General features: G+C 40.6%; 1 protein-coding gene across 1 annotated transcript; it reads right to left on the bottom strand.

The window, feature by feature from the left end:
• Positions 1 to 6787: 6787 nt before the first annotated feature.
• Positions 6788 to 8172, bottom strand: ZNF239 (zinc finger protein 239). The gene is given in 2 exon segments (XM_007472086.1): positions 6788 to 8130; positions 8133 to 8172. Coding segments are annotated over 2 exon segments (1383 nt in total).
• Positions 8173 to 14921: the final 6749 nt, after the last annotated feature.

Raw genomic sequence — 14921 nt, 5'->3', positions numbered from 1 at the left:
TCTCCCGTTGCGGAGCACAGGCTCCGGACGCGCAGGCTCATCGGCCATGGCTCACGGGCCCAGCCGCTCCGCGGCATGTGGGATCTTCCTGAATCGGGGCACGAACCCGTGTCCCCTGCATTGGCAGGTGGACTCTCAACCACTGTGCCACGAGGGAAACCCTGGAATTTTTTTTTTAATGGTATAAATTAGTGATCTACTTTCATTTTTTTTTGCAAATGGAAAAGTCAGTTGTCTCAGGGCCACTTTTGAAGGTCTGTATATTCGTTTTCCAGGGCTGCAGTAACAAAGTACCACGAACTGGGTGGGTTAAAATAATAGGAGTTATTCTTCCAGTTCTGGTGATTAGAAGTCTGAAATCAAGATGTCAGCAGGGCCATGCAGTCTCTGAAGACTCACGGGGAGAATCTCTTCCATGCCTTTCTCTCAGCTTCTGGTGGTGGCTCTCCATCCTTGGTGTTCCTTGGCTTACAGCTGCATAACTCCAATCTCTGTCTCCACTGACACATGCATTCTCCCTTCCTGTGTCTAGGTCTCTGTGCCCCTTTTGGAGCCAGCAAGGCCATGGCCCTGTCTGCTTGCCCAGAACCTCAGGCGCAGCCTAGTTGCCTCAAACCTAGCTCCTGCCGGTGTGCAGCATGCACTGGTGGAACTGAGCAGAACCCTGCACCCACCCCCATCGCCCTGCCAAGGACAAAGGCCCCTCCATATCCCCTGCCTCTTATTTATAAAAAAGTACTAGATCTATGGCTAGCACAATTTCAAGAACTTGGCCTTAAGAGAACGGGATTAACACTGTTGCTCATAATAATCTGTATCTTTGTGGGCATCAAAATAATTGTAGCTTGTTCTGCCCGTAGCTCTCTGCCAGAAAGAGCTCTCTGCCAGAGGCCACTTTTATCTTGTCACTAACCTTAAACCAGGTGCCCCAATGCTTCTACTCATCTCTGGCCCTATTGATCACATAATACCTTGCCTAATCTGTTGGTTCTTTCCATAGATCAAAGAAGTAGAAATGAATAAGTAATTAACACATGACCCGATCTCTTCCCTAGCTTCCCCTTCAGTAATCTTGCGAATGAACTGTGTGAACAAGACAGTATTGAAAGAAAGATCACAAGAAGTCAACAAGCCTGCATGACAAGCCTGCATGCAGTGGGGGATGGCGATGCCTCTGACCTCCTATCTCAAGGACTAACTGAGATTACTTACCTTTTCCCTTTAAGAACTTCTCATGGCTGAGCAGAATCTTGGGAGGTGGTTTTTGGGGAGTCCACCATCTCCCCAGCATTCTGATTAAAAGCAACTTTCCTTTCTACCAACATTTGTCTCTCTTGAGTATTGATTTCTGAGCAGCAAGCATCCAGACCTGATTTGGTAACACTGGGACGGCAGCACAAGGTGTGCGGAGGGTGGGCGTCTTTTCTTTTTATTGCCTTGTTGCACAGGCTAAACATCTGGGACAATGTTGACTACAAGTGGTGAGTAGACATCTTTGCCTTGTTCCCAGTCTTAGGAGGAAACTGCTCTTTATTTCACCATAAAATATGATGTCAGATATATGTTCTTCCATAAATGCCCTTTATTAGATTAAGGATAATTCCTTTAATTCCTAATTAATTGACAGTTTTAAATCATGAATGTGTTGAATTTTTTCAAATGCTTTTTCTACATTATAAAGATATGGTTTTTCTTTTTTAGTATGTTAATATAATGAAATACATTGATTTTGAATGCTAAAGCAACCTTGCATTTCTAGGATAAATCCTATTTGAGCACGATCCATTACCATCTTTTATAGATTAGAAGTTTCAATTTGCTATTTTTTAAAAGAATTTTTGCATCTATGTTCATGAGAGTTATTGATCTATGATTTTCTTTTCTTGTGATGTCTTTGTCTGGCTTTGGTATGTGGGTAATGTTGACTCGTAAAATAAGTTGGAAAATGTTTATTCCTAGAAGAGTCGGTGTAAGTTGTTACTAGGTCTTCCGTAAATGTTTGGTAGAATTCACTTGTGCCATCTGGCCTGTACTTGTTTTTGTGGGAAAGTTGTCAGCTACAAATCGTTTAAATAGGGCTAGTCAGGTTTTCTTTTTCTTCTTGAGTGAACTTGGGTAGTTGTACCTTTCAAGGACTTTTTCTATTTCAACTAAGTTGCTGAATTTATTGACATAATTATTAATAAAATTCCATGCTGCTTTAGCTGCATCCCACAAAGTTTTATATATTCATTCAGTTCAAAATATTTTCAGATTTTCACTGTTACCTCCTCTTTACCCCATGGCACATTTAGGAGCCATTAATTTCCAAATGTTTGGTGACTCTTCAGGTATCTTTCTGTTAGCAATTTCTAATTTAATTCTGTTCTGGTGCTAGAATATACCTTGTATGATTTCCATTCTTTTAAATCGTTTGAAACTTGTTTTATAGCCCGAATTATGTGCACTTGAAAAGAATGTGTATTATGCTGTTGTTGGAGTATTCTATAAATGCTGAGTTAGTTGACAGTCATTTTCTGTCCATTTGTGCTATCAATTACCTGAGTGTTGAAATATCTAACTATAATTGATAAACTGCCTACAGCTATTTCATGTTTTTATTTCATGAATTTTGAAGCCCTGTTATAAATGTATTGGAGCTAGAAGATAACTGCTTTGCTGTTGGATTCACAAAAGTCAAAGTACAGGTCTGTAGGGGCCATTCAACAGGGCCATTTCTACAGAGAAGAAATTTCCCATCTCTTGCTGGAGGGTAAGTCCCTGGTTGACAATTCACAGGGGTTGCGGAGGAGGGCAAGTGTGTATGGAAAGAGGGGAATGTCCTGTATACGACTAGCCACTAATTTCACTGCTTTCCCTTCATGTCTCACTCCTGTCCTCCACAGTATTAAGCATTTCTGAGTCTGGAGCCAAGCTGGTTCCTTCTTGTCCTTAATGCAAGTAGTATAAATGGTCTCTGCTTCTGCTCTGATACAGTAGCTGTCCTCCTTCCATATTTCAAATTTTTATTGAGACCTCGTATTTACTGGTGGTTTTTCATCTGTTCTCTTTATTGCTGTGGTATTATAAATGTAAAAACTTTCTAGGATTTTAATACTGTCCAGAGAGATGTTTAACAAAAGCACACTTTCTAGTCCTTTCCCCTTAAGCATTTTGCTTAGCTGACTAAACCCTGAATGATTTTCATAGCCCCTGCCGATCAGTTGCCACACACTCCCTATATCTTAGCTTTTCCCAGCTCTACCTCTTGAACCTACTTGTTGGTATCACCTGCTCTCAGGTACCAACTCAATGTCAGTTTTACTCTCGCAACTACTTCGGGCATGTTGCTTTGGACTTTTCCTGGTCCTCATTACCTACGGTTCAGCCTTGCCCTCCATGCTGTTATGTGCCTTTCTTTTCAATGAAAGTACAGTGAGAAAGGTCATGGAGCTGCAAAAGTGAACGTCCATATTTTATCCCCTAACTCTGGCTATCAGGGTGGGGGATGAGACAGGAAGAATTAAAAAGGTTATAATTTAGAAGTGTGACTACAAGTAGTGATCACATATTCACCAGTATTTTGACTTTAAGATCTTAAATGATCCACACAGAAAGTAAATAGCACCTACCGAATAGGTAAGACATTTTTTTTTCATGTTTTTTTTTTTTTGCAGTACACGGGCCTCTCACTGTTGTGGCCTCTCCCGTTGCGAAGCACAGGCTGGGTGGTCCGAAACTGTTTGAGTTTTTTTTTTTTTTTTTTGCGGTACGCGGGCCTCTCACTGCCATGGCCTCTCCCACCGCGGAGCACAGGTTCCGGACACGCAGGCCCAGCAGCCATGGCCCACGGGCCCAGCTGCTCCACAGCATGTGAGATCCCCCTGGACCGGGGCACGACCCCGTGTCCCCTGCATTGGCAGGCGGACTCTTAACCACTGCGCCACCAGGGAAGCCCGGTAAGAATTTTAAGAATTGTAAAATTGTCTCAAGTACTCAACAAGTAATCTGTAACCTAGATTCTTTGCTAAGTTAGTGTTAGAATTATCAATTGAATACAATTCTTGAATTTCCAAAGCTCTTTGTTCAAGTCAAGTACTGGTAAAGGATCAATCCTAGGGCAACCCTTGAATTCTGAAAAGTAACCATTTTGCAACATATCCTTTTTTTTTTCATTTTCACATCTCTGAAACTGGGGTGTGTGTGTCTTAAAAATTAACAAAGTGTTTTCTCTTTGTCAGTCCACTGGCATCTTTAAGATCTGATGAAATGTGACACATCCCCTGTTGTTCTTCCTGCATTTTCATGCAAAAGTCTCTTTTTCTAATTTTTTACCCCAGACTGCCTTACTACAATCAGTGAAATGCTTCCCAAGGACTCTGATCACATTTCAGTTGTATTAAGGAAGGTAATGCTTAAAAGAGAACAGTAAAAGCTAACCATAATTAAAAACATTGATAACTTAAGGTATGTATAAAAGGAGACTTGGAAAAACAGGCTAATTTATACGCATTTGAAACTTGGACTTCAAATCTACCCTCTGGTCTCAGTGCACATGGATTCTTGTGATCTTATTTGATTCCAAGTCCCAGATAGATTATATACATCAGCCAATTAGAAGACATATATGATAAACAAGTCAAATCCAGAACAGATGCTCAGATCTAATCTTATAAGGGGAGGAGAAACTGGGAGGCATTCATCATTCTAGAGGTCACTGAAGCAGAATCACATCACTCGTGATGCCATCTTATGGTATCCAAACAAGTGAGTGTATTACACAATGCCGAAGGGCAGATGCTGGGTCACCACCCTAACCATTCCATGTGGGCTGCTCTGAGTTGGAGTCAAATATTCTGGGACTATCTCTTGAAGGAAGGCAAGTCTCAATCTGTGGCCCTCCTCCATTCCTTCTTTGAGATTAACTACATTTCCCCTAAGTTAACATGTCACTTCCCTGTTATCTATGTCCAGTTAACTGCTTCAGGTTACCTTCAGGATAAACCAGTTACAACCCCACCTTTTCAAGGTAATAAATATTGCATCCATATCCCCCCCCCACCATTTTTCATGTATGGATATTAGTCATTGGTGGATAACTGAAATATGTGACTGGGCAGCCTCCTGAGCACTGCTTGGGGAATCATCAGTCATTGTTTAGAAAATCAGGGCTGCAATTAGGAGTTCATTGTACAGTAACTTCCACTCTAGTTATGTATTTCCAATCACGTTTCTCTCAACTGTTGCACAAGCTTCTTGTTTTAACTTCTTGTTTTAGCTTAACCCTTTGCGGTGTCCTAGCTCCACACCCCAAGTGAATTATATGTGCATATTTTAAGCCTGGTCATCCCAAACATACTCTCCAAGCCTTCTCAGAGTTCCAACGAGTAAATTTAATCAGAGAACTGAGAAAATGCAGAAAGAAAAGGAAAACAGTCAAGCAAGACGAAATAACAATAGTTTAGCCATTAAATAAAGTCAAGGACCTATAGTTCCTCCTGAAGGGCTATAGATAATATTCTGAGCAATGTCCTTTGAGCTGTTTTGCAGATACTGAATCTGCCACCAGGTGGAAGAAGTTAACTGTATGCTGCCCACAAGCAATTAGACCCCAGACAGGATGGAAACAGAAGGTTGACGATGTTGACTCACCACCAACCAATCAGAAGAATGTCCACGAGCTGATCGTGTACCCCAGTCCCCCCTTCCTCACCCTTTTAAAATCTTTCCCTGAAAGCCATCAGGGAGTTTAGGCCTTTTGAGCACTAGCTGCTTGGACCCCTTGTTTGGTGCCCTGCAATAAATGGTGCACTTCCTTCACAACCCAGTGTAAGTAGATTGGCTTTATTGTGCATGGGCAAGCAGACCCAAGTGTGGTTCAATAACAATGCTGCAAAAACAAATGACTTTTTGGGGGTATATCAAATATTAAAACAAGTTAAGTCTGAAGAGAAAAATATCAGAACTCTCTCTCCTGACTCCTTTGTTTGGTTCAGAACATGGATGGCGAAGAAATTTAAGGGAATAAGAGAGGTTCAGTGTTGAGAGACAAATTAAATACATTTAAATATATTTCAACTTCATTTAACATGTTTCAACATGGTACCCTACTTGGCTTTAATTTGGTGGGGGTGTCATCTGAGATGGCAAGACCTGGAAGCACCCCCAACAGACTAGCTGTGCCCAGGAAAAAGAACTACTTACGTTCTTGAGCAGTTGCCTTGTGGGGGGGGGAGGGGTCCCACATCCTGTAGTGTGTGGGGTGTACTGCACGAGTAGCTCTTCTCCACATTCTTGTGAGGCCACAGGCTGTAGTATGTGTGTGCAATAACAGATTCCCATGCCCATTATATCTCCAACCACTCCCTCAACCTAAAACTAACATATTGTATAACCAGAATTTAGAGAGGGCTACTCAGGGCTGGAAGGAAATAGGAAAACACAAGGCACGTGATTTGAAGAGAAGCCAAAGTTCCAATTTCTCAGAATGTGAACAAAGGAAACATGTTCTGCTTGGAGAAATATAAGGTTCTTGCACTTAAAAATGCTGGGTAGGATATGTAGTTCTAGTAACACTGGCTGAACAGCAAAGTACAGACGTTTTCACTCTACCCATCTGAGGAACAAGGGCAATCAATTCACTGTGTAGCATAACAAAGTGCTTGGTAGTTAAATACTTTAAATGAATGATTTTCCAGTGAGGGAAATTATCTGAATAACCCTTACTATATCCTGAGAATATAAAACTAAGCGTGATGTTAAAAATGTTTAAGTCTTTAGAGTACAAGCATGCGATTGAAGACCTCATTCAATGGGGATCTTTCCTGTGGACCCGCTGGTGGATGTGGAGGTTGGAGCTCTGGCTGAAGCCCTTCCCGCACTTGCTGCACTCGTAGGGCTTCTCTCCAGTGTGGACTCTCTGGTGGATGAGGAGTTTGGAGCTCTGGCTGAATCCCTTCCCGCACTTGCCGCAGTGATAGGGCTTCTCCCCAGTGTGGACTCTGAGGTGGATGCGGAGGTCTGAGCTCTGGCTGAAGCCCTTCCCACACTCATAGCACTGGTAAGGCTTCTCCCCTGTGTGTGAGCATCGGTGGATGTGAAGGTTTGAACTCTGACTGAAGCCCTTCCCACACTCTCCACACTTGTAGGGCCTCTCCCCCGTATGGATGCGCTGGTGGATGTGCAGGTTGGAGCGCTGACTGAAGCTCATACCACACTCCCCGCACTCATAGGGCTTCTCTCCAGTGTGCACTCGCTGGTGGATGTGTAGTTTGGAGCTCTGAGTAAAGCCCTTCCCGCACTTGTCACATTTGTAAGGCTTCTCGCCTGTGTGGACTGAGTGATGAATGAGCAGACTTGAACTCCTCGTGAAGCCCTTCCCACACTTGTCGCACTTATAAGGCTTCTCATCTGCATGGACTTCGCGGTGGATGAGGAGACTTGAGCTTCTCGTGAAGCCCTTCCCACACTGATCACATCTGTAGGGCTTTTCTTCAGTGTGGTCCCTCTGATGAAGGACTAGCTCTGAGCGCTCACTGAAGTCCCTACCACACTGACTACATCTGTATAGTTTCTCAGCAGTGTGGATTTTCTCACCTGGGTGACCACCTGGGCTGGTGGTACGTATTTTCCCACAGTCATAATGGGTGCAGGGCTTCTCCTCTGTATGAGCTCTCTGATGACTACGACTGATCACCCATGATTTCCAACCACAAATGTCCTTGTGTTTACAGTCAAAGGGATCCAGGGAATCTTTCGACTGGCCAATCTGGCATATTGTCTCACCTCTGAATGAGGGCGAGACCACTTCTTTTACATCAGACACAAGTTTATTTTGAAGGTTCTCTGAACAGTGGTTGATGGGAGGACTTTTGCTCTCTGAGATTTTCCTCTCAGTGCTTTCTTCAGTTACAAACAGACTTTTGCTTTCCTGAGGATCTTGGGGCTCATTCTTACAGAACGTCACTGAGGAGTCCTGTGTGGCCATTTGGCTTGGGACTTTCAAAGACAAATATTCTTCACTTTCCATGTTTGTTAAATAATCACTCTGAAGAGTCACCAAACTGCTTTTGTTTTTGGAAATATGAGAAGATGCTTCTCCCCACTTTTGACAAGGGGGAACATCTAGTTCAGGGTTCCTGTACACTGAAGATTCACAATTTAATCCTGACTCCCAGTTATTGTACTGGACATCTCTTCCAATATTTGCCAGGAGGAAAGCTATTCAGGTAAGAGATAACCTAAGTCCTTTCTGTTGATTCTCCACAGAATTTTCATTCAAGTCTCCTAGGGAACAAAGAGAATTCAATGATAACAGACAAAGGGTAGATTTCAAGATTTCAGAACTGCAGTGCCTAAGGTAGCTAGCAAAAAGTTCAGTCTTGTCCATATAGTCATGTCCTTTGGGTTAATGTCAGGAAGGGAGAGGGCATGGGTACATATGACAGAAATCTTGTCTCTGCTTTTAAGTAAAGCCAATAAAAGTATTCATATCCCAGCCCTGCAGAAGGCTATGGGTCCCACATCCTTGCCACATTTCATTTCACTTTACTTCATTTTATTTTAATTAAATTTGCATTTAATTGGTAATCTAATAGGTGCTGGGGATACAAAGAAGAAAATAGAAATCCTTTTGCTTGACACACTAGAGTCTACTGGGAAGAAGGACAAATAGGTCAACAATAGCACGTAAGTGCTACCACAGATGCATGCGCAGCCAGTCACGGGAGCACAGAGGAGGGGCATTCAGCTCAAACCTCGGGGAAGATTTCTGGGAGCAAATGTAAGGAAAAAAATAAAGTGAAATGTGGAGAGAAAATATGACATGTTCAAAGGGCTTGGTGTGTACTCAGAGACCCCTCCGAGATGTAAAGCTATTAAAGGATTACAACTGGGTATTAAACGACTGACTTTGATTATAAACACCATCAGAAATGAGCAAGACTTTAAGGCAGAGAGAGAGAGCGCTGCTGTAGTGAATCAGAAGAAAAGTGATAAGGAGGATAGTTACGGAGAGAAAGGGAGAGATTCATTCTAAATCACATGACGACTGATTAAACTCAAAAGTGAAAGGAGGCACCAAGCATGATCCTCAAGTTCCTTGAGTGACTTAGGTATGGGGGTACTATACCATAACATAGGGAATCAATCTCCAAGGCTGGAGTGGGGAAGGGTGACAGATAACAAACTCAGAATCTGACTTGTTTAATTTGTGGTGTTGGTGGAACATTCTTGCACTGTTCAGTAAGCAGTGAGATACATGGGTCTGGAACTCCTGGGAGAGAACTGTGCTAGGAATACAGATTTTAGACTTACTGTAGACAGTCCCTGACTTACGATGGCTTGACTTACGATTTCTTGACTTTATGGTGGTGTGAAAGCGATGTGCATTTAGTAGAAACAGTACTCTGAATTTTGATCTTTTCCTGGGCTAGCGATATGCTGGACAATACTCTCTCATGATGCTGGGGAATGGCAGCAGCCACAGCTCCAAGCAATATGCCTATAACCATTCTGTTTTTCATTTTCAGTATAGTATGCAATAAACTTCAGGAGATATTCAACACTATTATAAAATAGGCTTTGTGTTAGATGATTTTGCCCAACTGTAGGCTAATTTAAGTGTTCTGAGCATGATTAAGGTAGGTTAGGCTAAGCTATGGTGTTCGGTAGATTAGGTGTATTAAATGCATTTTTGACTTAACACTATTTGCAATTTACAATGGGATTATGGGAATGTAACCCCATTGTAAGTCAAGGAAGATCTGTGGTATGTATGTTAGTCAAAACAATTAGCGTGAAGATCCTCATATTACACTGAAATGACAAAAAAACAAAAACAAAAACACAATAGTCTTGGGAAAAAAAGAAAGGTTGTCATCACTAGAATGCTGGGGAACTCCTAGTGATAAAGAGCAGATGGATGAGGTCTAATGGAGAAAGTAGAAAAAAAACAAATGCACAGCTCAAATTATGTAAAGAAAAAGCCTCCTAAAGAAGTAGGAGAAATTCTCAAGAAGTCCTAGAAATTCCAAGCTCAGAATCAACAATTATGAAGTAACAGAGGTTTATTCTGGAAAGAGGTTTATCAAATCATGTTAAGCATTTCTAATGGCTCAACTAGTTGCTGCAGCACCACTCTCCCAACGACCCTCTTCCCCACAAAAAATGAAATACTGGGAGGCTAAGGGTAGTGGCCTCATATAAAGCTTCAAAAACAAAATAAATTGTCCACCAAACAAGGACTCCTAATAGTATTATTTGGGCTGAAGAGGGCAGCAGAAGCTGAGGTAATGCCACACCTGTACAATGACAGGATTGAGGTACAAAAAGAAGCAACTGACTCCACATGTACCCAGGATAAAGCCTCAAGAAAACCTGTGAAGTGGAATTTCTGACAAGGAGGACACCCCAGAGCTGGAGACTGAAGCAGGGCATGTCCCAGATAACTTACTGGTCTGAAGAGGTAACCTCAAAAAAAAAGGGTCTACATCACTCACCATCTGGATTCTTATTAGATCCATCCCAAGCCCAGTCAGCAGAGGTGTCCCCTGTAAGTAGAACACGCATGCACCAAAAAGGGTTGAGCATCAGCTGAGGATGTACACTCCAGTATCATACTGTGAACATAAGACTTTTGGGGCTGGGGGGGGGGGAAAGACAATTGAGAAAACATAAGGAGACAAAAAAAAAATGTAGAAAACTAACATCAATAGAGACACAAACTCAACAAACAGAGGAAATAGAATTTAAAAGGTTCATAATTAAAATCCCAGAGAAATCTGAGGGGATATCACATCTAAAAAAAACGGGACAATCTAATAATAAAATATAAACACACTGCTATGAAGAATAATCAGAATTCTTCTAAATTAATGAAAGGATTGAAAAAGATGATAATCATAATATTTAAGATCTACTATGCTCATCTGAAGCACTCAGATACTGGTTGCATGATCTCATGTGAGAGGAACTATTAGGACACCAGAAGAAACCAAGGTTGAAATGATCAAGTAACTTGTGTCATAGCTACCAGGTGTCAGGCAGTCTGATTCTAAGGCCTGCAATCTAGATGGGCTGAAGAGCAAAACGAACATCCGGCTAAGGTGGAAGATTGAGGGGTACTCCTGGAATGAAGAGTAAAGGGTAGACAGATGCAAAGATAAAAGTTAAAAGCCCATCTTTTAGGAGTTCGATGAATATAGTGGAGGTAGAAGGAAGGGAAAGAAATGATCAAAGAACTAACACGAAAAAAATGTTTTCTAGAATTCAAGATTCAGAGGTCACTAAATGTGAAACCTCAGGACGTCAAGGAAAAAAAACCCAAACAAACCCAGAAAATGCTAAAAGCATCCAGACAGAAAAGCCAGGTTATGTGCAAATATAAATGAGAATTATATTGACAATGAACTACTAAACAGCAATATTGTATACCTCAAGTCAACTGAGCAATATCTTCTAATTTTGGAGGTAAAGTGATTGTGAAATTAGCATTCCATTCTATACCCAGCCAATCAAACATTTCAGTGGGAGGAATAGACACTTTGTCAGATTAGAAAGGATTTAAACAATTACTGAAACAATTATTCAGCAATGTACTGTAGCAAAAAATTTTTAAATTACTTTAAGAATAAGATGATATACAATAAACAGCAGTGAGCAAAGAAGGCAAGAAAACAGACAAGCTGAATCAATCGTTGATATATAAAAAAAAAACAATAATTAACCAAATCAACCAAAACTCTGTAAAACAGAATGGAAAGGAAAAAACCCCAAATAAAATATATCGTAAAAAGCAAGTATTAGTTTTAGGAAAGGGAAAAAACAAACAAACAAAAGGAACTGTAATCATATTATACTGTTTGACTCTGCAGGAACAAGAATTATGAAGTCAAAGCAACTAAGCATTAATCACTGATGCGACTGACAAATTCTTGGAAAGATGGGCATGTTGGGAGAAATAATGTAAAAGAGCTAAATCTTCATCTATGATATAAAGAAGTCAATACAAAATATTAAATATTGATAAACTGAAAAAAATTGCAGTATACCATAATATAATAAATTCAGACTATAATGAGGTGCCATTTTCTACCTGTTAACACTGGAAAAAACCCAAAGCATGGTGACACAGCTTGTAAGTGTAAATTGGTATCACCCTCCCCCCCAGAAGGACATTTTAACAATTATGTATCAAAATCACAAATGCATGCACTCAGCAGTCCAGCTTGGGGGTTTTATTCTTCAGATTTCCTGGCACAGCTGTGAAGTGATACTTGCTCAAGATTTAGTCACTGCAGACAGTTTGTGACAGCAAATGACCAGAACCTGGGTAGAGTGGAGTCAAGGGCATGAAAGAAAGTTTTCATTGTGCACCTTTTAATTTGCTTTTATTTTTATAGTATAACTTTAATCATTAAAAAACATTTAGTACATTTGCAAATCTTTTCTTTGCTACTCATGTAAAATTTGTTTTCTGCCCTTCTCCAGCTTGTCCAAAATCCTCAGTGTACATTTTTTCCCGGCTTTTTTAGGCATAGCTGCAAGTAACATTGTGCATATTTTAATGCTTCTTTTCTTAAAAATGTGAGTGCATTTATTCTTTAAAAAAAGGAAAATAAGTAACTGCATGAGCATATTTGTAAACATGAAGGCAAATGCCATAAGGAACAAGTGAAAGGATTCAAACTGAGTGCTTTGAGAAGCCACTCTGTGGCATGAAGAGCAGCAGAGCAGGGAGACTGGTTTGTATTATAAGCCTTTCAATAGGATTTGTTTTACCTAGGTGAATGTATTACTTTTTGTGCACAGTTTGCAAATTTTAAAAGTAGTGGCAAAAAGAAAAAGGAAAAAAATAACACTGAGAAAAGCTGTGCAGTTTGGAGCAGTTAAATCAGGGGGTGGGCTGAAGTTATTAAATGGCCAAAGGACACTGCTTCAACATCCCTGCTTCACAATACTTGGGAACGGCTGCAGAAATGACAGGTCTATGAAAATCAGTGGAGGAGGAACTGTATTAATGGTAGGTTTTATAAGCAGTAGTGAAATCTTGTGATAACTGTTTTTTAAAATATTTAAATATTATCAAGAATGAGTATGTAATAGTAGAAGACAATGCTGATGTAATGAGAAAAGGGGTCCTTTTACAGGGAGTTAATATGATGTAACAAAGATCTCTAAGACATATGATGTAAAACACCCAGATGAAAAATACATACAGTATAACCTCATAAAATTTTAACACGTATTTGTAAAATGCATACATGGAGAACACAGAAAAAATGGATACACAAGCTATTATTAGTGATTTTACTTCATAATCTTCATCTGTGTTCTTTGAATTTTATGATTTTTATATCTTACTTGCATAAAAAAATGTTGGAAAACTATGTTCAATTTTATATCAAAGAAATAGGAAAACCTAGAGCAGAGCCTGAAACTGTAAGCATAGATCCTACTTCACTTTTGCCTCTCTGCAAACCAGTCTATAAAGCAGTCCCAGTGATCCTGGGTAAATCAGTTCATACCATTTCATTGTTCTAATGGCTTCTCACTGAACTCAACACAAATTCACATTTTTTACCCATGCCTTTAATGCCATGAATGAGCCAGGCCACACTCTATTCTTCCCAGATGCTCCCTGTATTCTAGCCACACTCCTTCTTTTAGGTCTTCGGGTCTTCCCTCGCACTATTCTCTTGCCTGGAATATTCTTCCCCTACCCAGTCACCTGTTTAATGCCCATTAATCCTTTGGAACTCAGTTTAAATATCACTTCAGAAGCTTTCCTTGAAAGTCTCAACAATACATACTTCACCCTTGTCCCATCCCATGCCTTCATTCTCAGAGCATAATTCTCTGTCCTTCATAGGACTTACTGAATTTATTTATAGTAACATACTGTGTTTACCATAATGCCTCTTTTACAAGACTGTAAGACATATTTCTTTGCTGCTAAACTCTACAGCAGTCAATTTTTATATCTTGACTATGTACATATAGCAGCAGAAGTATTGCTTTCCCTCCAGAAACCTGGCTGGAAACAAGAAAATAAATCAGACTTGCAGATCCAATGGTGAAAATAAAAGCATATAAAATAATATGTAATCAGGTCTGAGCCTGTGTGAGATATAAATTGAAAGTTCTGAGAAAAGAAGGAGGTCGAAAGGGAGGGGTAGTCAAAGATTTCACACAGGTAATGGAGTTCAAATAAAATCTTAACAGACAAAAGTAACCAGAAACCAGAGCATGGTAATCAAAGGTCCCAGAACAAGGAAACATAGAGGACCTCAGGGAAACAGGCTTAGCTGGAAAGGAGGGTGACATTGGGGCAGCAGAGAATAATGCTCTATAGGTAAAAGCAGGGCATGAAGGGCCTTGAAAGCCAGGTGGGGAGTTTAGAGGCTTTACATCAGGAACTAAAGATAATGGGCATGGAGAATTCTCCATTATATAATGATCTTCAACTTGCTCCAACTGAGAGAGCACATCTGAGAAACACACAGGGATTGGGTGACTGTGTGGGGGGAAAAAAAATTCAGTCCCAAACTCTGGCTTATAAGTGATGGACGAGGTATGGTTTCTTGGACAACTCAGTAAGGTTACCATTCTCCAATTCTTACCAAGTAAAGTTCTTTAGCTGCTTAGAATAATCAGAAACATCCTTTTCTGCCAAAAAGAAATTAGGAAGCTGATTCCTGAATTACAGCTCCCGGGGCCCAAGCCCAAATGATATTTAAAATGGAAGAAACAGAGACTGCAGTGCACTGGTGTCCAGGTTCATGTTCTTACCCACTGAGACCAAGTGACTGTAGTTTTCCAGCATCACAGCTGTGTGCAGCTTCCTCTGAGCAGGGTCCAGCAACCCCACTCCTCCTCGGTGAAATCCAGAGACATCCTTGAAGGTTACTGGTTCCTAAAAGATGAAGCACATTCCTCCTCAA

Source organism: Lipotes vexillifer, unplaced genomic scaffold (genome assembly GCF_000442215.2).
Source record: "Lipotes vexillifer unplaced genomic scaffold, Lipotes_vexillifer_v1.1 scaffold375, whole genome shotgun sequence".
In the NCBI taxonomy this organism is placed as follows: domain Eukaryota; kingdom Metazoa; phylum Chordata; class Mammalia; order Artiodactyla; family Lipotidae; genus Lipotes; species Lipotes vexillifer.
The sequence above is the reverse complement of the archived record's forward strand: the minus strand, read 5'-3'. Positions and strand labels throughout refer to the sequence as shown.